Source organism: Dipodomys spectabilis, unplaced genomic scaffold (genome assembly GCF_019054845.1).
Source record: "Dipodomys spectabilis isolate Male_0828 unplaced genomic scaffold, ASM1905484v1 ptg000021l, whole genome shotgun sequence".
Classification (NCBI taxonomy): Eukaryota; Metazoa; Chordata; class Mammalia; order Rodentia; family Heteromyidae; genus Dipodomys; species Dipodomys spectabilis.
This window is the reverse complement of record NW_024870698.1, coordinates 4,903,621-4,931,511: the sequence shown is the minus strand read 5'-3', so window position 1 is coordinate 4,931,511 and position 27,891 is coordinate 4,903,621. Positions and strand designations below refer to the sequence as shown.

At 38.9% G+C, this 27,891-nt stretch overlaps 1 protein-coding gene across 3 annotated transcripts in view; it reads left to right on the top strand.

Moving 5' to 3' along the window:
• The window catches only part of Kcnip4 (potassium voltage-gated channel interacting protein 4), a 901,081-nt gene that overhangs the window by 802,117 nt on the left and 71,073 nt on the right, over window positions 1-27,891 (top strand). For 2 of the 3 annotated variants that reach the window (XM_042674749.1, XM_042674748.1), the window contains exon 2: window positions 26,055-26,179. In XM_042674749.1, coding sequence (XP_042530683.1) covers window positions 26,055-26,179 — 125 coding nt within the window. Of the gene's footprint in view, window positions 1-5,003; window positions 5,106-26,054; window positions 26,180-27,891 lie in introns of all 3 variants that reach the window. The other variant, XM_042674747.1, reaches the window with a different exon arrangement.

Below are 27,891 nucleotides of genomic sequence, written 5' to 3'. Positions count from 1 at the left end.
GGTCCTTAGATCTTCACCTCCTAAGTAGCTAGGACTGTAGGTGTGAGCTACCAGTGCCCAGCTTGTCCCATTTCTTTTAGGTGAAAAAATAATTTCAGTGAGTTCTCCAGACAACCATGCTTAGAATAACAAGTGCTCCCCACCCAACTTTCCATCTCTGTCGACTGAAAGAACTAGCTAGGCCTCATCTTGTTTTCCATCTGACAGGCTTTATATTTCTTTGTACTATATTTTTTATTCTGTTTCTGAAATATAATGAAAGGTCCATTAAAACAAGAATTTTTCATGCATTATTCTTGGTTCCCTGGACAGTGCCTAGTAGAGACCAGCCACTCACTCAGTGGGTTTATTTGTTTGGAAAAGCAACATTTCTTTCTTTCCTTTTTTCTTTCTTTCCTTTTTTCTTCCTTTCTTTTTTCCTTTCTTTCTTTTCTCTTTTTTTCTTTCATCATGGTGATGCTAGACAACTCCAACACTACAAGACTTCTGCTAACTTCACTTGAGTCTTGGCCTTGCAGTAAAGTAACCTCTGCCTGAGAAGCATTATGAAGCCTCACCCCAGAAGCAGTGCTAAGTGCTTTGTCAGTAACCCAAATTCAGTTCTTACACAAATTTTCCAATATTTCTTAGCACACGGACATCACTTCTGACTTTGTGCTGTCTAGAAATTTCAACCACTTCAAGAGCCTCATTTCCTTCCTTCATCTTAGAATATTACAACCGTGCTTCACCTCCCAGATCTATGGAGGATGTGCCAACAAGCACATCCTCTTGAGTTTCTCTAATCTCAATATCATAGTTCTCAACATCATAGAATATTTTTCTGTACTCAAAACCCAGATACCTAAAATAGATTATCCAGTATATATAACTTTGTTTAGTAGGACAGCATATGCAACGATGCTTATTCTTCAAGGGGTATAAATAGAAATCTTCATCTATACATTGCAATAGGAAAGTTATATATTTAATATATGATTGCCTGATTATAGTAATAATACTTCCTATGAAAGAGAGAGAAAAGAAACTATGAAAAGCTATTGTAGCAAGTCATGATCTAATGTAGTATATTGTATGAGGGTTTACTCAGAAATGTGTAAGGTTTTAGGAAAGGAAAGAGCACTCAGGGGGAGGTAAAGGTGAAGAAAGGAAAGTTTATTAGGATACTCTCCCAAGCAAACTCCCTGGTTGGGATCAGAGAGGTCGCCTAAAGTCTGGTTGTAGCAGGGTTTATATGGCTGGGGCCAGCAGGAACTTTTGGCATATAACTTATTTTGTGAGTTTGAACAGTTTCAGGCTAGTGCCCCTGATGGACAATTGGAACTGGTAGTGTACAATTGGGACAGATGGTATATAAGGAAGTAGCTTTTCTCAGCTGCCTCTGCCCTCCAGTGGCCTGTCAAAATGATCATTGAATTGAAACCTAAAGGATGAAGAGGTATTAGTTGGGCAAACAAAAGATCAAGAGAAGTCTGAGATGTAGCTCACGGCATAAAGAAGGTCTTGAAACAGAGAGCAATATGGTATTCCTTTAAGGAAGTTAAAAAAAACAATAACAATAATCAGATTTAATATTTACTGAGTGTCCGTGATGTTATTATTCCTGATGTATTTTTTTTTTTGCCAGAATCCAGTACGTTTTTTGAATTAGATACTATTTTCAGTTCATTTTACCAAGTAGAAAACTGGGATTTAAAGATCCTGAGCAACTTATTTATCTCAAATAGTACTTGCATCTGACTCCAGCCTGCTAAATGACAGCACTTAAACACTTAATGCTACATTTTAAGGAAAAAAGGGTAAGATAACCTAATAATAGAAAAGTGGGAGGTGGAATTGGAGAGAGAAATCAAGGAAATTGTATCACACCCACAGCCTGCCTTCTAGAAACTTACAGTCACAAGGAAGAGGAAACACTAGACAATTTGATAATCATGCATAAATTATGTAAATATTCTCTTAAAAGTAACATTTAATCTCTGCTTTAACAACCAAAACAAGCGAAATCCTTTGCTTTACATAGAAAGACAGCAATCTGATGCTTAATCATCTTTACAAAGTCACTCAGCTTGAACTAGAAAAACAGGGACTGAAATCTTAGACTTCTAACTCCTAATTTGAAATGGCATTCTGTCTACATTATCAAATTGAAGATGAGAGAAAGTAAGGTAAAATTAATAGCTATGAGTGCATGGGAAGGGAGTTTCTCCCTTCCCACACCAGACCTGAGGGTCAGGGAAACTGACATAGTGATTGATCTCAGCAGATGCCAGAATTTAAAGGATAAATAGAAATAAAGCAACCATCAAATATAACTTGAGTATCTGCTACAATTGTAGAGCCTGAGTACATATCAAAGAATCAGATCTGAAGCAAAGGGTATGGGTATGAGTCCCTATACTTCATACCATAGAAATCTGATTTAGAAAAAATGAGGAGACCCTTATTAAAATAGGGTCTCATCTAGATACCCAGCACAGTAGGTTGGAGTACTCAAACAGCAGAGCTGGCTAATGGAGACTCAAAGGCCAAGTTTGCAGGAGGAACATGTGTTTGAACTGTTATGAAGACAGTCTGGGGACATAAAATCTGACCATCAGCTAGAGTTGATCACCTTGAGGAAGCAGGACATGCTGGGGCCCTTCAATCAGAAATGACAAATGCAACATCCCTGCGCCTACTTGAAGAATATCCATTTTTCATCCAGCGGATACTAGAGTGAAAGATGAAGAAATGTCCATGCAGTGATATCTCATAGTTAATATTTTAATATTAAATACCATTTCAATGCCACCACAGGTGGGGAATGAGTCTAAATGTCAGACATGATCAAACCCAAGTTGTCTATCTTACCCTCTGCTTTTATGTGCTCAAATTGTCTTGCAGCTATCTTAAGAGAATAGCTCAAAAGGGCACATTCCAAGAAGTGGATAAAAGAATACCAGGAATCAATAAGAGAAGTAGATTTTATAATGGATCTAGGAAACTAGAAAGCAGTAAAAATTAGTACCCTCAGGCACTCATTCCTGTCTTTTGACAGGATTACTGCAGAAGGTCAAACAATCACACAACTAGAGTTTTCCACCAGCATAATTCATTTTCCATGTACAGCAGTCAAACCTGTAGCTGTTCACAGTCCTCCCAGGGATCTAGAGTTCCCACAAAGAAAGCGAACCAAAACAAAATTCCCAGAGAGGTATGCAAAGGATATATACTCCTTCAGAAATGCAGAAGGAGAAGACAAATTGAACAGTGAGTGTTTTATGCAAGGTCAGCAGTTTAAAAGTTATATACAAATCTAGGAAATGAAATCTGATCTTTAGATATCCAAAGTCAATCTGTCATGCGCTACACTACACAGCCAGCTCATGGGATGTCAAGTGAACAAGACATTCCAACCAGTCAAGTGACAATGCCAGAGAAAACTCTGAGAAATGAGCTCCAGCAAAGGTCAAAGGACAGTGTGGTTAATGACTAATGATCTTAGGAGTAAGAAGAAGGTCTAGTCAAACTGTGACAAGAGGAGGCAAGACAAGATCATGTAAGCCCTTGAGGTCCTTCTTACAGGACAAAATGAAGTTCTAGAGGACATTTGTGTGTGTGTGTGTGTGTGTGTGTGTGTGTGTGCGCGCGCGCGCGTGCAAATATTAGAGCTTGGTCTTGGGACCTGAGTGCTGTGTTTTAGCTCTTTCAATCAAGATGTCACTGTACTTGAGGCACAGCTTGACTTCTATCTTTTTTGTTAGTTATTTGGAGATAAGAAGCTCATGGACTTTCTTGCTCATTCTGGCTTCAGACTGAGACACAGATCTCAGACTCTTGAGTAATTAGAATTTCAGGCATGAGCATCAATGCCCGGCCAGAGGGCTTTAAACAGAAGAATCAGGGCTTTAAACAGAAGAATCAACTGATTTGATTTCTAGCTATACAGCTTCATTCTGTTTCCTCCATAGACAAAGGAAGAGCAAGTGGGCACTGACGGTGGAATGGAATAGGCCCACAGGAGTCAAGACTGGCTTAGAATTCCAAAATAAGAAGTACAAAGTGAAAAACAAGTGACATCTTTGCTAGGTCCCAATTGTAAGGATGGTTTGACCTCAATTTAAATTGGATCTCTTGTTGTTGTGTTAGATTCTATGTGTGAGAAAGCCATATGTAGTAACATGCAAAATTAAGCTTTGGTGTGCGCAGCATGGTTAAGTAGATGATGACTTGGACCTCTGGCTTTTGACACTAGAAGTTGTTTGGGAGTTTGCTGGCTTGCAATTTGGCCACTGTTGATTTTCCTCGAAAACTCTCCACGTTCCTCAAGTTACAGATGCCTGTCTATTCCTGGGGGAATGTTTTCCAAACACAAACCCTGATTCCTTTGGAATTGCTCAGTGTGAGAAAATGCCAGTCACTAATGTCCTTGTTGTGGAAAATGTGTCACACCGTCACATCTCCTGGCAGGTCAGCACATACTAATGAAGCTCCTGTGTATCAAGGACACTTTTCCCCCCACTTACTTTCAGGGAAGGCAAAGGTACTAGCAGGTGTCTATAGTGAGTATGGATGCTTTTCACAGGACGTCTATCTCTTCTGTAATCAACCCTGGGGCACCATGAGAACAGACAATTGGAATGTGAGCCTTTGAGGCTGGTTCAAATATTGAAATTTCAAATCCAGTGAACTCTTTTTAGTGATATTTCCTTTGCTGCTCATCTAAGGCTAAAAAGGGTCACCACATTGTAATTTTGTCATGCCCCAGATAGCCTTTCAAAACTCTTGTTTATTCTTGCTAATTGTGTTTACCTAATACAACATAAGAAAAAGATTGCTAAAGAAAACACGAATACAGAGGCAAGTATTTGGGGTGGGGGCTGGTCTCTACCCACTGGCTGTGATTGTTTGAATGGCTGGCTGCATCCCCAATCCTGCCTGGGCTTCCCTCATAACCCCTATGGCTCAAGCCCATTCCACTGTGCGGTTGGCGCTAACAGAACTGATGGTGTATTTTCTAGGTTTCCTCTACGCTCAGAACAACACCAAGCGCAGCATTAAAGAGCGGCTCATGAAGCTCTTGCCCTGCTCAGCTGCCAAAACGTCGTCTCCTGCTATTCAAAGCAAGTTTGGTTTTCTATTCGCCCTCCCCCGCCAAACAGACAACAAACTGTTACTTTTAATTGTTTAGGTCTGCATGCATTGCAGTGTGCTTGGCTTTAAAAAGAATCAATACATCATCTACTGCAAAATCCACTTTATTGACATGCTTGTGTTTACCTGGAGCACTTTTGTGCAATTATGAAGCATTTCCCTTTTGGCAAATGAGCAACACACTGTTAGTTCGAAGAACATGTGCTACAAAACACTGGGAAGTTTCGGCTTGAGCTGAGGAGTAAGAGCTAGACTGAAGTAACACTGGGTTTTCCTGTTGCTTAATGTAGGCAGCAGCAGAGTAACTGGATACTTCAAACAGTATTATTGTTAAAAGCCTTTTCCTTTCTCTTAAAAATAAAAGTTACATGAAAATCACGTTGCCAGGCGCTAGTGCTTCAGTCTTGTGATCCTAACTACTTAGAGATTGAGGGTAGAGGATTACAATTTGAAGCCAGCCAGGGCAGGAAAGTCAGTAAAGTTCTTACCTCTAGTTAAGCACCAGAAAGGCCAGAAACTAGAGCTATGGCTCTAGCCTTGAACAAAATGCTTCCAGACAATGCCTTGAACAAAATGCTTCCAGACAATGCCCAGGCCTTGATTTCAAGCCCCAGGACCTGCGCACGCACACACACACACACACACACACACACACACACACACAATAATATTTATGCAGCTCATTGTGATATTTTTTCTACATGTTACATTGTATAATATTCAGACTGGAGAAATTTATCTATATACTTAATTATCTTTCATTTCATTGTAGTGAAAACACTCAAAATCATTTCTACTAGTCTTTCTAGAATAAAAATTCATCATAATTTTGTATGGCCATCCTATTTTACAAAAGACCATGAGAACTTATTTCTCTACTGGATCACCTTATCTCAGCCCTCTGTCCCTTCACTCACAACCACTGGTAGCTATGTACTGGCAATTTCCACACAATCAATATTTTGTGATTGCACATACATACCAGCTATGATGTGTTTGTCTTTCTCTGTCTGGCTTATTTCACTAAACCTAATGATCTCACATCCATGTTGTTTCAAATGACAGTATTTCACTCTTTCTGTACTTGAATAGTATTCCACGTTGTTTCTATCCAGTCATTGTAGACACTCAGTTGTAGACAAATTGATTTTTTTATTTTGGTTATTGTGAAGAGTGCTGCAATAATTTTGGGAGTGCAGCTGTTTCTTAAAAATACTGATTCCATTTCCTTTGGATATACAAACAGTAGCAAGATTTCTGGATCATATGGTAGTTCTATTTTTGAAGTTTTGGAGAAACTTCCAAAATATTTTCCAGGCTAGTTTTATACAGAAATGGAATTTATGTACTGCTAGGCTTCAAATATGTCACCAGATTAGAAAAAAATACTAAAAAACAAAAAAATTAATATGACTAATCTTTGCTTACATTCTCTTCTTATCAGCCAGGGCTCTGTGTAAAAACTGAACCCATACAAACATACATACATATTCGTACATACACACACAGATAGAGGAGGCTCACAGGTCTGGGGGGGTGGACAAATTTCTTGGCAAGGCTGGAAGGCTGAGAAGATGCTATAGTCCTGGGTTAGCCTATTCTTAAGAAAACTAGTTTTATCCTAAGACCTTCAACAAATCAGACAAAGCCCAACCATAGTATACATAGTGAGCTACTTTTTACTTAATTTAACTGATTGTAATCCTTACTACATATACAAAATAACTTCATATCAACACTCAGATTAGGGTTGGATTATATAATTGGATGTTATAGTCTCATCAGACTGGTATGTTATATTAAACACGCTACTCACTGTAAACTCTTTCCTTCCAACTATGTGATATCCTTTTTAAAATATTATTTTTAAATTTTCTTTGCCACTTGAGCCTTGCCTCAGTCCATAATTATCTAAATGAGCAGAAGACAGAGAATGTCACATTCTAAAGATCCTGTATAGAATTTATAATGTAGCTGTACTAATACTCTTTCACTGATTTTTTCCCCAAGAATCAAACAACCCTTAGAGTCAGATAGAGAAGTTAGTGCTCTTTGTGAGATACTTAATAGAGCATTAACAAACTAACACCTTGCTGCAAACCATGATCATCAGAGTACCTAGGATTACAGACACAAGCCACCAGCACCTGGCATAAACTCATTCTTTTATAAAATATTTATCATGTCAGTTCATGCTCCTTTTGCTGACAGAGGTAGCAATCAGTAAGACAGATATAAAATACAGAGCAAAATTCAAACCAACGAATCAAGAAAAGCTTTATGCTTCTACAAGTTAGATTACCCTCTGTGGGGAGAAATGAGACAGCACAAAGTAATTCTTCTCAGGAAATCCCATGTGCAGGAACTGAAATTATGGTAGCATATATAGATTTGTGGACTTTTTTTGGTTTGTTTTATTCTTCACTGCCTATACACTCAATCCATCTCATGAATAATTTCCACCATGTCCTCAGCAACCTGGAAAGCCACTGAGAATTGCCAAAGCCTTAATCCTACAGGAGACTAAAGCTGTAGCTATTATTTCCCACTATTTGTATGTGACTGTTGGTTAGTAAAGTCACAAATTTTCTCCTTACAAGTTGGAGCTGAAATTTCTTAATTTACCAGATGTTAACTGAAAAAAAAAAAGAAAAGTCATTTGTGTGTGCAGACCAGTAAAAGTGACTTTCGAGTGGATCTCAATACTTGGTAGCTGAGGAACTTCCAGAACATGCCATGTCCTGTACTATTGTTGTGCACCAAGACTTGGCATAGCCATGCCCCCAAATAAATATTTATGAGACATACAGGTGAATTTAAACTAAGTCATTTCCTAAAGGGATGTTTCTTGAAAGTAAAAATATAAGCAGAGTATAATAAAAGAAATTACCAAAATAACTAAAACTTACATTTTTATAAAAATGGAAACTGAGAGGTATAGAAGCCACACTACACTTGGTCTATACTACACTTGGGTTGTAAAGTGCAGGAAGTGTAAAGTCACAAAACTCTGTTTCCAAGTAGTCAGCATATTTGCCAGTAGCCCTTTATCACAGGCAACTCCAGTGTATTTCAGTAGCTTACTTTGAAAAGAAAGCTCCTCATTCCATTACTACTCTAGCAAATGTGAGACTAGGTCTTAAGAATGGAGCAATGTACCAAGTAGATGCCAGAAGATTGGGCTAGCTAAGCAGACCAGATACCAGATAGGCCACCTAGAGGATAAATACATTCAGCCCATGTTTGCCTGCTGGCTCTCAGAGATTCCCAGGATGAATCTTGACCTGACTAGTTCTTCAGCACAAGGGAAGGTCAATAACTGATAACAGTTCTCTACTTGATCTTATCAAGTTTCCAGATCAAGAGGACTAAAAATTAGTTCCTGGCATATAATCCCAAACTATGGCTGAACTCTAAAGCACTGAGACTCTCCAATCAGAAACTTAGTTAATAAAGGGAATATAAGAAGACATCTAGCCATGCTCAATGTTATTATTATGCTCACCTTTGGTCCTCAGCTCCACCCAGACCTGGGCCCCCCTCCATTCCCGGAGTTCCCTCCATACAGTTGGCCCCTCCCTCTCTCCACCCAGACCCACCTGAGCTCATCTACATCACTTCCTATCTCTCAGACCCTCCTGCTACCTGGATGGTGTCGGAGGCCATGTGCTCCCTCTTGGGAGAAATATGGCTCCTCTAATAAACTTTATAATAATCTTTCTCCTGTGCCTGCCTGCCTCTGCGTGGTCCTCTGGGATGGATGTGAGGGATCCTTCATTAGTGGTGGCCTGTACCAGAATAAGCTCCCCAGTGGATTTGCCCCCCCTCCCTCCACTTCAGAAAGGGGTTTGACCAGCTGCCTTAGGACCTATTCTGAGATCCTACACTCCCGTTGCCAGAGAACCACCAAGGTAACTTTCTCCTGACAGAGTGCTCTTCCTGCCCATCCAACACCACTAATTAAGTCCTACCCAGGTTAGTAACCAGTAACCCCAGTTCTGGGTTTCTGATTTCTGTAGTTCTGTCCATAGGCCACTGGGGCTTCATGGGCTAATTGAGCCCTACCCCCTGCCGTCTGACCGAAATCTTGGCCAAGTGCCCAGAACTCTTGGCCTACCATGGCCAAGGACCGCCATGGAGAAAACCTGAGGACATTTCTCACTGGCGCTCCTCCCTTCCCTTACTAGTATGAGCTGATGCTCTGTGGCAAGCGCTTGGCTCTTGGTCACTATACCAGGGGAAGGACACTAAATTTCTTTATATTAAGGTCACCTGGGCCTTGGAGGGCTGCTGAGCCCCCATCAGAGTCAAATTTGGCCCCAAATTTAAAACTCCACTTCTGTGAGCGCTTGGGCAGATATGTCTCTCTGTGTCTCTCTCCTTCTCCCCTTAAACTCTTCCCCTTGCTGTTCCAAAATTAGCTTCTTGTGACCTCTCCCTTCTTCCAACTAAAAGTATTCACAAGTATTTCATATGCTAAATGCCTTGGTTAAGCCCTGAAAGAATGTAGCCAGCAATACTTGTTTATACTCTTGGAGATAAAAAATGGATAAGTTAGCCGGCGCTGGTGGCTCAAGCCTGTAATCCTACGCCTGTAATCCTAGCTACTCAGGAGGCTGAGATCTGAGGATCGTGGTTCAAAGCCAGCCCGGGCAGGAAAGACCGTGAGACTTCTATCTCCATCAGAAAACCAGAAGTGGCGCTGTAGCTCAAGTGGTAGAGTGCTCGCCTTGAGCTGAAGAGCTGAGGGACAGCGCCCAGGCCTGTAAGGTTTAAGAAGGTGGGAGAGAGGCTTGTATCCAATGTGCAGCGCCTGGTGAACCTGGGAAAGAAAGCTGTCTGCTTGTGCCTCGGGAAGAACAACTCGTCCTTCCAGGGACCACCATCCCTGTGCTTCCTGGGAGGCTCCCTGGTGCGTAAGTTCCTCGAGCTCCTGTGGGGTATAAGAGGGTTGAATTGAAGGCAATACCAGTAGCAAGGGAGCTGGAAGTTGTCCCTGGAGTTGTCTCTGGGCTGCTAGCTTTGCCTCCCGGTCTGCTTTTGAATTGCCGACTGTAATGGCATCCAATCCTGTCTGGTGTCCTCTGCAGTGGATGACCGCTACGTGGTGCAGTTCTTACTCGGCTACCTCTTTTTAAAAACCTAACAAGGCCCAGAGTTCAAGCCCCAGGAACGACAAAAAAAAAAAAGGATAAGTTTAAGTTTAAACTTACCGCCCCCCCCCCCCCAAAAAAAGGTCCACAAGTTTGGATATTACCAAAAGTATATTAAATTCTGTTAAATCTCCTCTCTAGCCTTGAGCATGTGGTAGATGCACCATCTTGGCTTCCTGGGCTTACATTCCCCATGTAGTCTAACTGAATCCCTGGTTATCAGAAGAATAGCATGGCTTCTTTTAGAAGCCACTTACTAGATCACTACTGGCTTTCACATTAAACTACAATCTGCCTGCCTTATTTTATAATCATATTGATATTACCCCCTCCTCCTCAGATCCAGGGATAACAAATTCACTCCTTTCTTAACACAACCCTCCTCCTCCTCCTCTCATTTGTCAAATATAATCTTAAAATAGTCGACTATGTTTACCTCTAGTGAAATACATGAAGCATAATATTTTCTGCATGAAGGAGCATAGATTTTTTTTTAAATGTTTGAAAATCAAATGTATCATTAACCTTGAGAAGAAGAAGAAGAAGAAGAATTATTTCTAAACTCCTTGCCTTACATCACACATCTTGGCGCTTTGGTGATTGAAACACAAAACACAAAACAAAAAACTGTTACACAAATATCAAAAAAGGCTAACTGCCTTGGAATGAAATTGGGGAACAACATGCACAGCTTTAAAGACAAGGAAATAATTGATCCATGCAAAGGTGTGTGATTTTCTTCAATGGAACCACTGACTGGTAGTTGAAAGTAAATATGATCTAGTGAGCATTAATTTAAGCTTTAGAGTATCCTCCAACTGGCATTTTATCTCCTAGACAGAAAGGAGAGATACCCTGAGGACAGAGCTAGGATCAACCTTAAGAATTGTCTTGTTCAAATTTAAACTATCCCAGTGTTCACCAAGCAGCCAAGTGTCCGCACCTCTTAGACCTGCTGATGAGAACGAGGCCAAGCCTACTCAGCACTCACTCAATACCAGCCCTCCCTTTCCATTTTCTTGAGAATCAATAGCTGCCCAGTTGCTGAAGTTAGAGATTTCCCTGTGTTTCTGCTCTCCTATACCTTATCTTATTGGTCTTTATGCTTTGGTTAATCTTCTCTCTGAAATATCTTTTATATTTACTTCTCCTTTATATCTCTTGTGGTATTGTTTCTGGCTCAGCCCTTCAATATCCTTTCTAAGAATTACTGAAGGAGGCAAAGATAGGGACCCTCCTGGCACATATTCTAATCCCTCTTGTGTTTGTTACTAAACAAAGTGCCTGGAGTTATTTACATAAATTATCTGCCACTTAACTTTATTCACTCTTTCATTCTACAATGTTCCCTTTTGTTCCATTTTAAGAGACTGTGTGAGGCAGTCCTGATACTAGATTCTGGCCTTCAGTTGGGGAATAGGACATTATTAGATCATTTTTCTCCTGAAGACTATTTGAGAAGAAGTACCACGAATGAAAATAAAGATAATCTCAAGGAAGACAATTGTGGCATGGCATCTGAAAAAGGCATGTGAGGAAGGGAGCAATACAGACTGGCCTGAGGAAATCTCAGTAATGATGTGAAATTTGAGACCTTAAAGCCAGTAGTGTAAGAATCAGGAGACATTGTTCCATAAAGAGAAGTTGTATAGTTTATTCAGGAGACAGAAAGATAATCATCAGCACATTGAATTCTCCATGGATATTAATAAGGCAATTCACACTAAGTTCTTAATACATGAAACATTAACTAATATAAATAAGTGACAAGTATTAACTCCATTGATACTTCTAATCGAGTTCTGGGGCTCACATATGATTTTTCCCAAATAATAGCTCAGTAAACCAAGGCACAGAGAGAAAAACCTCCCCTGTCCATGGAAATAGGATTGTCACACCAAACCTAGGATCCCTTTATTTTCTCAGGCTGATGTGTACTCACCAGCTCTGATACTGATTGAGGAAGGGCCCTGTAGAATTCTAAGAGAAGCTCATTTTTCTATGAATTTTGAAATACTTAATAAATATAGGAAATTGGGACAATAAAATCTCCCTCTGTATGACTAATGGAAGGGAAAGAGAGATAGAGGAAGGGAGGGAGAGATAGAGAAGATGGAAGGGAGGAAGGAAAAAAGATAGAGACAGACAAAGAGAGGACATTAAATTTGGCCTTCTCCATGAAAGTAGATTTGCATAGCCATTTCACAACCAAAACTTGTGCAGAATCTCACGTGGGAAATTGGATGAACAAAACCCTTTACCTAAAAGCCCTCTGTCTGGTACAGCGGTACAGACCTTTACCGAATTAACTATAAAATACCAGATTGTCACATTCATAAATGAAGACTTATTGAAAACATTCAGAGGGAGAATGAAGGAAACTGCCACAGGTGTGGTGCAGAGGAAAGCTAAATGGACTAAATTTTGCCCTATTTTATATCTGAGAAGGCTAGAGAAAGAATTCGCTCAAAACCATAAAGCGATTAAAAGTTTGGGGGATGGGAAACTGCATTCAAAGGCAAATATTTGCCAGTGCCAGAGTTTAAAGATTTGGTATCAGGCAAGGTCCAGGAAGTAGCAAAGGCATGTATGTTTAAATGCTGTGGATGGACCATATGCACAGATGTGGGCGGAGATTCTGGAGCCAAGTAGGCTAGTGAGTGCCAGCTAGGGTAAAAGTAATAGTGTCTCTGTTGATGGTTGTCAGTACATGGAGAAAGTAATAACCAAGGATATCCCGAGAGAAACGAAGGATGCAAATTCATTCTTAACCCACCAAGGAAGAACACAGGAATAAAGACCACAGCTCTGTTTTCTTTCTCTCCTATCCCTTCTAACCAAACTCAGCAAGAAACCAGAGCTCATCAAGGAATGCAGATGTAGTGTCTAGAGTTCAGCCTCCCAGCTGAGAGTAGCACTTAGCAGATGACATAGTCCCAATTCTGTTCATTTGAGCAGCTGGGAAATGAAATCCACAGAACTTAACCACATGCCTTCTTTTCTTTTCTATTTGTTTTTAATTTCACAACATATTCAAGACTGACAACTGACTCACTAATGCTTATGGCTCTTGAATTGGTATTTGTAAGATTAAGAAATTTAACAACCTACTTCCTTGAGGATGGATGATGATCAAGAAATTCTATAGTACGGATATTTCTCCTTACAAAATGAATGTTGTCAAGTATGTGGCTGTATCTCTTGACTTAATAACTGATAGTAATTCACTTTTTAAAATTCTTTCTTTTTTTTTTGTCATAGCGCCTTGAACTCAGTGTCACAGCGCTGTCTTCTTTTGGCACAAAGCAAGCAGTCTTATCACTTTGAGCCACAGTGTGCCATTTCTGGATTTCTGGTAGTTAACTAGAGATCAAAATCCCACAAACTTCCTGCTTTGGCTGGATTTGAAGCACGAGCCACAGATCTCAGCTTCCTGAGTTATGCCACTAGCACTTGGCTCCAGGTTTTTTGTTTTTTGTTGTTTTGTTGTTATTGTTTACTAAGACAAAGTAATCATTTTTCCTAGTCAGTCATAGAATATTACTATAGTAATATACTATACTGTATACTGGATAGTAATATACTATATATATATAGTAATATACTGATAGATAATAGTTAAGAACTAATGCAGAAGATAAAACCTGAAAAACCTAATTATAGGTATATCTTCATTATACACATTTTTATTTAAACTGAAATCATAATAACATCCATCCGGAAATATTTCAGTGCCCATATCCCTACAAAATAATTGATCCACTAAATTAATGCTTTGTTCTGGGGCTGTTAGTTGTTGATTATGAATAGTCACAAAAATGAGTGTGTAAAGGTTATTGTGAGATGAAGCTGCTCATAACAGATAAGCCACAATCAGCATATAGCTGTGCATAATTGCAAGGTACAATTGTCTAACTGCGCTTTAGATTTCCAGTGTCCAATATAGCCTAACTTCTCATAGTGTTTTGTTTTTCCTGGAACCATATGGATTGTGGAAAATTTTACATGCCACTCAGTAGAAGAAACTATCAGACTTTAGATGTTGGCAAATGGTTTTGAAAAGTGACTTGAACTGCCAACATGATGTCAATTAAAAAGGCAGCAATCACAGCCAAGAAATTAACCAAAAAAATGTTTAGCCCTCTGACAATTAATTAATCTCTTGCTAACCCCTCCGTGAATTTAGCTGAAATCTTCAACCTGTGCTTGTGAGCAGGAAAGTCTTCAGATGAACTGAGTTATAACTCGTTGAAGTTGGCAAGCTTTATTTGTAGCTATTTTTCAATAGAAAACAGGGATGCTTCTATTTCACTATATTTTTTATGTTCTATTTCACTATATTTATAAAGCTTAAATAGTATATTCAAAATTCTCAGATGTTATTTTAACTTACGTCTCAAACGTCCAGCACCAGGTCTGTGCCTGATTCAGTTCTCAGTGCTTTATGCAGATTATCTCATTAGAAGCTAAAAAATAATCCTGTGAGATAGGCTTCATTTTGCTCTCTTTGCAGAAGTAACTAAGGCACAGGAAGTATATTATTTTGCCTAAATTTCATCATCAGGGAGAGGAGAGAATGAGGTTGTATCCAGCAGGGTCAGCCCAGTGTATGTCCTTTAGAAGTTCAGTGTTTTAGTTTCATGAAGGAAAACAAAAAAGACAGTGCAGTTGATGTGGCCCCTTAAATGAAGTGTTTGCTGTTTCCTATAGGGAACAGCCTAAATCTTGACCTTAGTCTTACCAAACATGAGTTAAGGACCAGAGACCCTGCCCAGGTCGTTTTCCACATCTAGCACTTCAGAAGCCATGGAGATGACATTGTTTATTTTTGACAAATGGTGGGTGTTTCAAAGGTACCCATGATTTCCTTCTTACTCCTTTACTACCCATGAAATACAGTGTATGGGAGTCCTAGGAATGTCATCTTCATAAAATTCTTGTGAGAACAACAGATTAAAAACTGAATTTACAAGGTGAAAACAAAATGAGAGAGGAAAAGTACAAGAGAGAGAAATAGAGAGAGGTTTACCCAAGTCACCTAAATAGTAACAAATGAAAGAAAAGACCATTCTTTTTCTTGGTCCATCATATTTCTATCCGAAATCTTTATTAAATCACGAATGGGTATCATATGGGAAACCCAGAGCCTGGAGCCCCATAACAGCTGTCTGCTGTTGGCAGGTTTAGTTGATTTCATTTCAAGATGTCAGAGAATTATGGAGCACAGTTTGAAAGGTAATAGTGCCTGGGGAACACACAGATCATTTCATCTGAAGGCTCACATTGTGCTGAAATAAACAGACTTGGGTATAGATCACTCAGATACAACAAATACAAGCAAATTGCTGGGGAGAGAGTGCTAGCCAATAGCACTAGAAACTTACATGTGATACCTCTGGCATTGCCTTTGTCACTCAAATCCTGGTTCCATGACTAACTAGCTATAGACATCTTAGATAGGTTGCTTACCCCTTCTGGAAATCAGAATGGTAAATATTCTATGTTCTTTCTCAAAGGATTAAATGAGAAAGTCTCACATGTACTTATATGGACCATAAATAAGTTAACCATTCTTGCTGCTCTTCTACCCCACTAGAGTGACTGCAATCACTGTGGTCACCTAGATGACACTGAGCAACACCTAGATGTATTCCACAAAGCTGGGTCCTTTGGAGAACAACCATAATGCGCACACACACACACACACACACACACACACACACACACACACACACACACACATATTATACTGTATAATATATATATACCTAGACAGACATATACATTTATGTGTGTATGTATATATTACCTCTTGTAAAATTTATTCATCTGCTGATAGACACCTTGGTTAATGGTCCTAAAATAAAATGAATGTAAGTCTAAGACACAGTTTAAATAGCTTTATTGATTATTGTATCTTTTTTATTTGGGTTTCCTATCACGATGAGATAGTTTTCTTCCCACCTGAGCCTTCTATCATTTTTGTAGTTCTTAATGAGCCAAAATGCTTGGGCTGATAAGTACTTTCAAATACAAATGTAGAAAATATTTATTATTTTATTAATTCTTGGGAGCTTGTTCAGAATGGAGCTTACTTTATTAACATTTTCATGCTTGGTCACCTACATAACTAATTGTAGTTGTACATTCTAGTTTTCATTTGCATTGACCTAAGAAATAATATTCAGGCTAAGTAGGAGTCTAGTCAATAATTTATGGTGTGTTTCTTTAGATAAAGAAATGAGAACCTAGCAGATCACACAGACTCAATTTTCCACCCCACTAGGTGTATACAATACACCTACAGCTATGTTATCTGCTTAGAGTTCAGAGTTAAAGTTTAGCCTTCTTTCTTTCAAATTGCCTTCCTGCCAGGGGATCTAAGCAACGAATGTGATTGGCAGCTTTCCTTTTCAGCAACTCTACTCAACTTTGCTTGCAAGCTTCAAAAAACAAAAGGAAAAGGAAAAACAATTTCTACATATGAATGACACACACACACAAAAAGGCCTATCCTCTTCACCAAAACTTTTTCTTCTTCTGAGACCTTTGGTAACAGGACAATTCTGTAGTATACTACAGTGTTCTGTGAATCTGTTTAGAAGTAAATAAATTCTCTAGTGGATTTTCCTATGGGTAAAGTTATCATGTTAATTTACCTCAATAAAAGTGTAAAAATAAACAATGCTGTAGATGAGCAAATATTAGAAACATTGATGGCAAAATGACTACACAATGACAGCACGTGTGGATTCTTAAAATGTACCATGTCCTCTTCACAATTTTTTTTTTCATTCGTGGGGCTTGAACTCTGGGCCTGGATGCTGTCCCTCAGCTCTTCAGCTCAAGGCAAGCACTCTACCACTTGAGCCACAGCCCCACTTCCACAAATTTTTAATATATAATTCTTCTTGTTCTGTCCAATTATTGCTCACTCAAATCTTATTGTTGTCACCATTTTACAGATGAGAGAAGGAAGGTGGGTGGTCTGAAGTGGTTTATCTTAAACTGCACAGCAACTAAGCAGCAGAGATGAAAGTCAAGCCCAACCATTACATCAGATAGATTGTTTATCTAAGCCTGCTACATGTCAGGCTTGGATGTCAAGCACACAAGCAGGACTGAACTACACACGGATTCTTTATTCTTAGATCCATGTGTACATGAATCCAGCCCATAATGACCTCACAGTCTAATGAAGAACATGGCATAGAAGCTACAACAAATTTCTATTAGTTGTTCTTTCATAGCATCCTTCCCAGGAACTATTTTAAATGTTTTGTGGGCATTATTCCATTTAAAACTTCAGATAAAATAATATCATGGGTCCTATTATTATAAGCACTATAAGCACTTCATCTACATGCTAATAAGACTTAGAAGGAGGGTTAATCAAACTCAATCCAGAAGATCCTAGAATATTCTCAGTTAATGATATATACTAGTTATTAATAATCACAAGTGCTTTCACCTCTAGATTTATATCTGTCAGTAATTCATTTATGAAATTGCTAAAACTGTTATCAACAGTTTATAGATTTTTAAGTTGAAGCTTGGAAAAGTTAAATACATTGTCCAGGGCCAGAATTGGGAAATGACCCCAGGGAAAAATAGAAACTTGAAATAACTGAATGTTTTTTCTGGATTATCACTACTGGGCACTGGTAAACTCATTGTGTTATAAGTAACACCAATATTAGTGTTAATAATATACTACCACAGATAGTAACAAATTGTTAATCAGATATATACTTCCAGGTATTCCATCTCATTTAATTTGTTCAATCACCCAGTTCTGTAATATTGGGCAATATTTTATGGTTATTTTATGTTGGTAAAAATATGAGGAAACAAGTTTCATCAATTTGCCTAGGCACATAATATATATCTGACTGTTACTTGTATGACACAGTCTGTTTCTGAAGCCAGAAACTAGCTGAAACACAGAAGGACCATATCACAACTCAGATACTACCAAACTTTCCTAACATTGTGTTTTAAACATTGGTGTTTTGGCATACTCCCAAAACGTACCTGTAGCATATTACAAAGAATTTATAACTACCTCATTTCCCTGAGCTCCAAAACTAGTGGATTCCTAGTACATTCCTAAAGTACATTCCTAAAGTCACTAGGAAATAAGATTACCAGAGTATCTACTTTCTAACTAAATACATTATCTACTTTCTAACACAATACAGTGACATCTTACATCGTTATATTTTGCAGGAATACAATTTCTATATTTTTATTTATTCTACAGCTGTTCTGTTTAAATGAACAACTTTAAATTCACAAACAAAAATATATCACTTTCCTGTTACTATCTGAAATAAAGTAAGAGGAAGAAAACCTACTAAAGATGAAGAATCAAAAATCGGTCATTGCTTACTTTATCAATATGAATTTCCCAGATGTACTTTCCCACATCCTCAATCTCATGGGCTTTCTTGGTTTTCAGAAAATCAGATGTAATTTATAGAAATTAGGGTTAGAATTGTAAGATTCAAATTCTAACATCATAACTTGCTATTTCTATGTCTTTCCTACATTACCTCATTCCACCCAGAACTCTGTATCTAATTAGAAAAATACAAGTGAAAGAGTTTGTGTCAAGTGTCAAGGCCAGTTACATTTCCAGAATAGCTCTATTTTCTGCCTAGAGCTCTTTGTTACTAATTTTCATATTCTTATTTGGGTGTATGAGATTTCTACGTAATTGGGACATCCTGTGGCCTCCTTTTTCAGTGGTGGCTGAGTAATCAAATAGTTAATCACCTGAATCCTGGGAACAGACTTCTCAGAGTTTATCGCCTACTCTGACACACCGTGATGGCGGGCAGGTCACTTCATCTCTCTGTGTAGTATAAGTGTGTATCAAGAACATGGTGTAGAAGATTTTCTGAGTTAATGAATGTGAAGTACTTACACATAACAAAAAATATATAAAATGTGGCTAGATCTTATTGGATTCTTAGGACAAAGAAGAGAAAGTCTATTAAAGCTCAAGAGAAATTCTTTGTTAAAGGCATTTTGAATTTAGTGAATTAATCTAAGCTATCTTTCTGTATCTCTTTTTCTGTTTCACTACTTTTGAAAATTTTTCTCTCTGACCATAATTGCTCTCAGCCTTTTGCCTTGCCTAATTAGACTATCAGTCATTTTGGGTCCCTATTTATGGGTGATTTCAATCACGTTCCTTTTCCCATTTTCCTCCCCTCCCGAGAAGTTCTATATTTAGATTTTTTTCTCTGTGTTGGGAATGTCTGGACTATAACACTTACTTCCTTCATTTCCCAAACAATCAATTAAGACCCTGTCACCTAAGGAAAATATTTTAGAGACTCATTCAGACTTAGAGCAGTAATAATATGTTTAATACTGACAATAAGTCTTCCAATCAAGTGATTACTTATAAAACTGTAGGCTTGTTGAAGAGTTGTTTATGTTTATAAATAAGCTAGAGATAATCCATTCATACATGCTGTAAGAAATATCTCCCGCGGTTTACTGCTGGGCTGTTATATCTTGCAAGTGATTGAATTCAATCACGAAATTGCAAAGCAATTCAGCTTCCCCGAGAGTGGGAATTACAGTGTCATTGCCAACAAGCACCTTGAACAGAAGATGTTCAAAATAATTGGCCATTTTCAAAATACATCCATTTTCAATGTGATGTATGAATGTAAAATAGTAGAAAGTACTAATTATGAAGGTTTCTTTTTTTTTTCTTTTGGTCCTAAAATACACTCAGGGTCAGAGTTAAAGGGACACTTTTCAGAGTAAGAAAAATAGGGGTTCCAATTGCTCAGAGTAGTCAAGGAAGGGCTTGGACTCCCATGGTGTTTTAGATGGATTCATTGCTTTCTCCTCTCTCCTTGTGGGCAGCCCGTGAGCAGCGTGGAATTAATTTTCATACACTCTGTAGCTGCTGAATATAGCTCCTTGTGGGTGGTTGGGTGAAGGATTATGAGGACAAGAAGAGTCAAGGAGATACCCTGGTCTTCATCTTCTTGAGATGAATAAGGTTGCCAAGGTTTAAAGAGATATTTACAGAGCCTAACCCAGGTTTGAAGTTCCTGTCCACAGAAGTCAAATGGTAGAATAGCAGAAAGAAACACAGGAAGCTAGTGACAGATCCATTTTCCTCATCGGTTTTGAAGTTGTACAGACTTGAACAAATTCTTCATCTCATGATACTAATTCCTGGTTATCAGGCTAACTTCTTTGAGAGGCTGTAGGCCTTAATAAGGAAGTCGATAGCCGATAGCCAACAGCTGATAGCAGGATAGCTTTGTTTAAAAAAAAATTGGGCCTGGGCTGGGAAGGTGGCTCAGTGGTAGAGCGCTTGCCTTGCATGCATGAGGCCCTGGGTTCGATTCCTCAACACCACATAAGCAAAAAGAAAAAAGCCGGAAGTGGCACTGTGGCTCAAGTGGTAGAGTGCTAGCCTTGAGCTGAAGAGCTGAGGGACAGTGCCCAGGCCCAGAGTTCAAGCCCCATGACCGGACACAAAAGAAAAAAAAAAAAATTGGGCCTGGGTGGGGAGTTAGGGGAGAAGCTTTGTCTTGTGCTTGTGTAAACATGAGACAAAAGTAGACAATCACCTTATTCTGGGGTTGTTTCCAACATGAGGGTCAAAAATCTTGAGTAAAATCCTCTTCAATACCTCCCATTGGACCAACCTTCTCGTGTTTGATAATGTACAATGTATCTTTGGAAAGTAATCAACCAAATCATGATGTTATTGCCATGCCATTGCTGGGCTGATTCAATCAGAGGTAACCATGAGGAGCAAACACTCAGAGGGTTATTACTATAAATGAGATCAAGCAACACTAGCCATGGAGGCTGAGGCCTTGGAAAACCAAATCAACTTCAGCTCAGATAAAGGGTTAAAGTTATAGTATTTATGTTTGTTTTTAATTGGTCATGGGTTTGAACTCAGGGTCTGGGCTCTGCCCTTGAGCTCTTTGGCTGAAAGCTAGTGCTCTACCACTTTGAGCCACAATGCCATTTCCAGTTTTCTGGTGGCTAATTGCAGATAAGAGTCTCATGCACTTTTCTGCCTGGGCTGGCTTTGAACTACAATCCTCAGATCTCAGCCTCCTGAGTAGCTAGGATCACAAGCCTGAGCCCAGCTTGTGCCCAGCTTGATTTTTGTTGTTGATGTTGTTTCATAATGAAGAATAAACACATTTTTAAAGAACAGTCATGTTTTAGTTAGAAATCAGAAATCCTGTGCATATATATGCTGTCCTTGGAATGCTCCAAATAGTGACTAATTTATTTGACAACTTTTGATTGAGTACCATTAGTATGTCTAATTAGATGCTTCTGGGCCAGGTTGCCAGACAGAAGGCTATAGCATCCCAGAAAGGGATTTACTCTGTATGGCTGGTTTGCGTTCTAAACTGACTTCCTCTATAAAGTTGTTTGGTATTCTGAATTTCAATTCCTGCTTACACATTCATGGATTTAGAAGTCAGTACCCACACTTAGTATTATAAAGCAAAATATTCTGTAGTTATATCTGGAGGAGTATGGTTTGACCTTAGATAGAGTCAAATTTGCATAATTATGAGTTAGGCTGCAATAAGTTTTTACTGTATTTTAAGGGGAGTTGTGAGAAAGAGGAGAATAATGGCTATTTTTAAAAAGTCTCATTCTGTGGTTCCCTGGAGATTTGAATTCCAATTTCTAGCCCAATTGTGTCATGACCTAAGGGGGCTGTTGACTCAGACATAGGACAACCTGAGCTCTGAGAGACTTAAATTTGAAGAACAAAGAACAAGAAGAGACTACTAAGAAGTTCAAGGATATCTGGGTTTGGTAATTCATTGTCTGATTAAAATCCAATCTATTAGAAGCCACATGAATTAAAATGCTATTTGTATTTGCCTTGTCTTGGAATGCAAATTTAGCATTGAATTCACACCATGCTCTGGCAAAGCCTGCAGGCCTTCAGGAGGCCAGAGATCTCCTGCTTTCAGCTTTTGTACCAGATAAACTACTCAGCCACCCTAGATCTATAGTTCTCCTGATATAATGTGGAAATATAAAAGCCCTCTGTGACATTGCGAGCTGTGAGATTCAATCTGCCCTGCAAATACTTATATTCTTTGGCTGTGAAGTTATCTATTGAGCTGATCATGCCTTTGATGCACCTTGAGGTTACTTGACAGAGAGAAATGGAGGAACTGGAAGTTAAGTGGCCATTTATCCCCTAGGATTTTGAATCTAAACATATAACAACTCTCATTTCTTAAAAGAGTGTATTACTCCTGGAATCCCAGTTCCTCAAGAGGCTAAAATTAGAATGATCAGAGTTTGAGGCCAACCTGGGCCAAAAGTTAACTTGACCTGATTTCAGTTAATAATCTGGGCTTTGTCGTATACTTGTGTGTTCCCAGATACATGGAAGGCAGTTATAGATAGGAGGAGCAAAGTCCTAAGCCAGCCTTCCGGAAAAAGCAGGAGACCCTATCCAAAAAATAAAAAAAGCAAAAGGAGCTGTGGTATGGAGTGCACTGTCCTAGAAAGTGTAAGAGGTCTTGAATTCAAACCTAATACCATATGTGTGTGTTATTTACGAGAATGTGAATGGACAGATACTCATATATACATATACCCATCATATATGTATATGTATGCACATGTACAAATGTTGTATAATTTAAGTTACATATTCCTGAAACCAATGATCATTAGTGTCACAAAGCCAGAGGTCAAGTTCCAGCTCAGACCTCACCTTGCTTAGCTTATTTAACCTACTCTATTTATTCCTTGTAAAAAATAAGAGAAACAAAGTATCTCACAGAATTTATTAGTATTAAAATAATACTCTCCTAGGTGGAGAGCAAAATTCCCTGCAAGGTAGTGTTTTTATTAACAATCTACACACACACACACACACACACACACACACACACACTCACTCATTGTGGAGGTTATTGTGAAGACAAAGTTCAACAGGTGCCTCATCTGCATCCTGGCCTAGGAAGGACTCAATACAGGTGAGGCTCCATGCAGAAGTGCTCACAATTATGTGCTCTTGATGGTGGCTGAGGCACAAGGTGACTCTGGGTCTTGTGTAGAGTCAGGCTGCACTTCCCACAGAATTCTCCTCCAGGAACCAGAGCTGATTACATCCTGTGGTGTTGCTTTTGCAGCTTCTCATCTCCTGGCATTTGATAATGATTTCAGGTATGTTTTTAGAGCCTGTCAGCCTCCTAAAAATAGGAACAGCCCTTTGGCAGGTAAAAGTCATTAAGAAGAAAGGTAGCAGTCAGCCAGGAAAACATGAGAGCCCAAAGGCAGACTCTTGGAGTGTGGCTCCTTTTGAATATTTCATGTGATCATCATCCAATCACACACACACACACACACACACACACACACACACACACACAAACACACACTTAATTCAGTTATACTGACCCTCTAGCCTTGGGCTTTTTCTCTAGGTGTAGAATCTACAAGTCTGTGACAATTCAAGAAGAAACAGTTAGTAGTGTGACTCAGACAGCAGGGTGGAGAGGCTGAGAGGTTAATGTGCTGTTTTGTTTCTCACTAGTGGAGGAGTCAGGAGGTCTAGACAGGGTCATGCTGTGATTGAAAGGCTGCAAGAAAATCTGATTAAAATCTCCTCTCCTTTTGCTTATACTCTGCTTCCAGGAGAAATGAACAGAGACCAGCGATTCTAACTGAAGACATTTAAGGCCCACTATCAGCTCACAAGCCTAAGTTAAAAAATATGTCTCAAAGAAATAGAGGTTTGAGAGACTCTAGAGGAGTGAAAACTTGAACAACAATATCATTTCTTTATTCTTTTATACATTCATTCTTTTATTCACCAAATAATTTGTAACTACAGGGTATCAAGTAGAAGCTTTCTATTTGTTATTACCTATGTTGATCAGGTCTACTGTATGCCACTTTTGTTCTATCAGGAAAAGTACAATAATACACCTCAGGTCAAGTCATTGGCTCAACGGCAATCATAGTAACACTTTCCTTCAAGGTCATTGAGTACAATAGTTCTATTTGTTCAAATGAATGAAAGAGAAAATTGACATAGTCCTATTTCTGCTTATTTGATATTTTCCTATAATGCACAGCCTGAAACCAATGTTAATGTTCCAGTGTCTTTTCTGAGGAACTTTGAGCTCTTTCTACCACTTGAGGTAAACATCCTACTCATATTCTCATCAGCTTTACCCTTACCAATTCTAAATGTATTAATGGCTTCCCTCTCTTTTATAATATTTTCTTGTATTTTTAGCCATCAATTTGTATTCTGAAGCTTTTCTAGGTCACTGTTTCCAAATAAACTATTAGAGTATGAAAAGTAATGACTACATATTTGCTCTTGACTTCTGTTAATGGTTGGACATATACAACCATTCCATGTGTTTGTTTCATCGTTGTTGGTCTTCTGTAATGTCCTTGAGTTTAGAGGGTTGGATATGCCTTGGTTAGAGTTGCTTTGACTAGAATTCTACTTCCTGTTTAGGGAGAAGTTTGACCCCTTGATGGCCTTAATGAGGTAGAGAGTAAGTGCATACACATATCAGCAAAATGCAGCATTTTGGGTGTCAAAAATGGTACAATGGTCAGAGAAATGACTGCATTTCTCACTGACCCATTGACACAGAATTGGATTGCAGGTCCTGGGATAGAGGAGCTGAGAGGTGACTCTTCTCCTTAGCCTCACTGCTCTGAGTCTGGCATTTGTGGTCAAGGTGAAGGAATTTAATGGGGAAATGCCATAGGTCCATATGGAACCTGAATTCTTTCTATGAAGTAGGGACTGCATTACAATAGGGAGTATTTATTTAGGAATCTATTTCACCCAAAGATGTACGGAAGGGTGCTGTGATTGAGACACCACATCTAGATCCTTACATTTATCAGGCTGTAAGGCAACTGTAAAGATAATATCAATGTGGCTTGGGGGTCAAAAAGATTGTGTGGACAAATAATTTGGTGGCTAATTGGGAATAGCAAAGTTTAACCAAATCATTTGTGACACATCTTCTCAAAAACAATATATCCCAATATTTCATCCCCAAATTACGTGAAAGTTTACAGAAGTTCTCCAACAGGTTAGCACAGAAGTCTTTTTGCACAGAATCTGAGAAATTGTAGAGTATGGGTATACTTCAGAGTGATATTCTTGTCTATAATTACAAACTCTATGGGCTACACAATTGACCCCAGTGCCAATAGGGTACATCTACAAACCTGAACTGCTGGAAGAGTGATGGGAAAGCTGCCCACTTCACCCTGGTCAACCCCTGATCTGAACAGGTTGTTCAAAGCCCCACGGGAAAGAGCAGATAGGATTCTCATAGTTGCACAATTAAAAAAAAAAAAGATGAAGATGCTGACTGTTTAAAAACAATTCCAATTAGATAACTTGATCTTGGTGTTGGTGTGCAAATTTCAGATTGGATTGCTGGGTTTATTTTACTTTGCAAACTGTTAAAATATAACTGTAAATGAATGTGAATATTAAAACTTCAGTTGTATATGATAACCAAAATGTGCAAAAACATAATCATTCATAGAGAGGTGTCTCAGCCTAATACTATGAACGCTGAGGAGTGAAAAGGTGATTATTGGTAGTATAGGACCCTTCCTCTAGGCATGAATTTCAGATATCTAACAAGCAACCATTTTGTCTCATTTTCTTGGATTGCTTATTATGAGAGCTGGTTAGCATCAGCCGGCCTAAAGGGTCTTTCTGGTTTCCCTCCACAGATAGTGTGGAAGATGAACTGGAGATGGCCACAGTCAGGCATCGGCCTGAGGCCCTGGAGCTGCTGGAAGCCCAGAGCAAATTCACCAAGAAGGAGCTGCAGATTCTTTACAGAGGATTTAAGAACGTGAGCATTCTCTATGTTGATCTCCCTTTCACCCTGTTCTCAGAGGAGCATGGAGAAATGACGGGCATGGAGGGGAAGCACATTATCTCGCAAGAGCTTTACCCTTCATGCATTGTTCACGGATCCTTCCTGAGGTGAAAAGTCATTTTCCACAGAGAGTTCGATTCGCTTAGATGTGAGATACTAGTCCAGTGAAGCTGCCATGGCACCAAGATGGGTGCTTACAAAGAAAGGTTGACTTGGTTTAAGTTTAGTTAACAGTATTGTCTTCCTCAGCTGTAATGACATCATTTCAAATATCTCTTCATTTCTCAACTATCAGTTGGTGCTTCATCGAGCAACTCCATTTCTAGCAGTGGATACATTTTGTTATAATCTTTATTGTTAGTAGAGAACCACGCTGCCAAAGGTGGGAATCACAGAGATTGGTAGACAGTCACAGAGTCTGGTTCTCATTGTCTCAGTATGCACGTGGCCTCTTTCCTGGATGGATGGTGTTCAAGAGAATTGAGAGCCTGTGCATACAAGGGAATGGGAGTCAAGGAAGGGGTCTCAACAATGTATCAGCCACACATGTTTTCTGAATAACAGTTATATGCTTTATATACAGCTAGATACAGTTTTCAAACACTGGAGAAGATACAGATCAAAGAGCTTATGATCTGAAATCTTACTATGAAAAGCCTACTATGAATTCTTATTATGAATCTATCTGAGGATAACCTATACTTAAAGGTATTAAATGTTGCCAGGCATGGTAGCTTATCCCTTGTCATCCCTGAACTTGGGAAGGAGAGGCAGGAATATTGAAAGACTCTGTTTCAAAAAATCAAAACAATTTCAAATATTTTTGTGTCAAATTGCATAGGAACCATATACATGCTTATGTATAGTGTGTGTATATGTGTGTGCATGTAAACAAAATTGGTATTGACAGATGATTCTGGAAATCCAAATTGCATTGCTTTGACCCTTCCCAAAACTCACCCCAAATGCCATGTCATACCAAAATGCATTGTGTCCAAAACCTTCTGCAAATCTGCCTCTCAACTGCTGCCTTTGTCTAGCCTTCCATACCTGATGGAAGCTTTGAATCATCTTTGATCTCTATAACAAAGGTTTATCTGGAGAACTTGCCATACCACCTGTTTTGTCAGAATATTTTCTAGGCCTTCATGGTTCACATTATACACAGTCTTATATTATATCCCTAACTGTATGTCATCTGTCTTCATCCTGTGTCTTGTCTTCAGCTTCTTGCTGCTCTGGATCTTTTAAACTTTTTCCCATGTTATGTAAAATAGCTTCCTCATATCATTCTCCAACTTCAGGCTAATGCAGATGCTCAGGCTCTGTGTTGGCTCACTAGGACAGGGTAAATTATAGTGGACATGGTAGCTCATCACATACTTGAGCACTGGAACTCCTTAAAAGGAATCTTGAAGAAACCTGGCATGGTTCAAGTGGTAGAACAACTACCTAAGAAATGCAAGCCCCTAAATTCAAACCCCAGTTCCATCAAGGAATAAAAGAATCTTGATACGGACTGACCAAGATGATTATATATTATATAAATTGATATATTGATCTATAACATTTGCATGTATTAGTTAGCTTTCTCTACCACTGGGAAAAATACCTGGGAAGAGCAGCTTAAAGGAGAAAAGATTTTTTTGGTTTCCCAGTTTTTGAGGTTTCAGAACATGGCACTA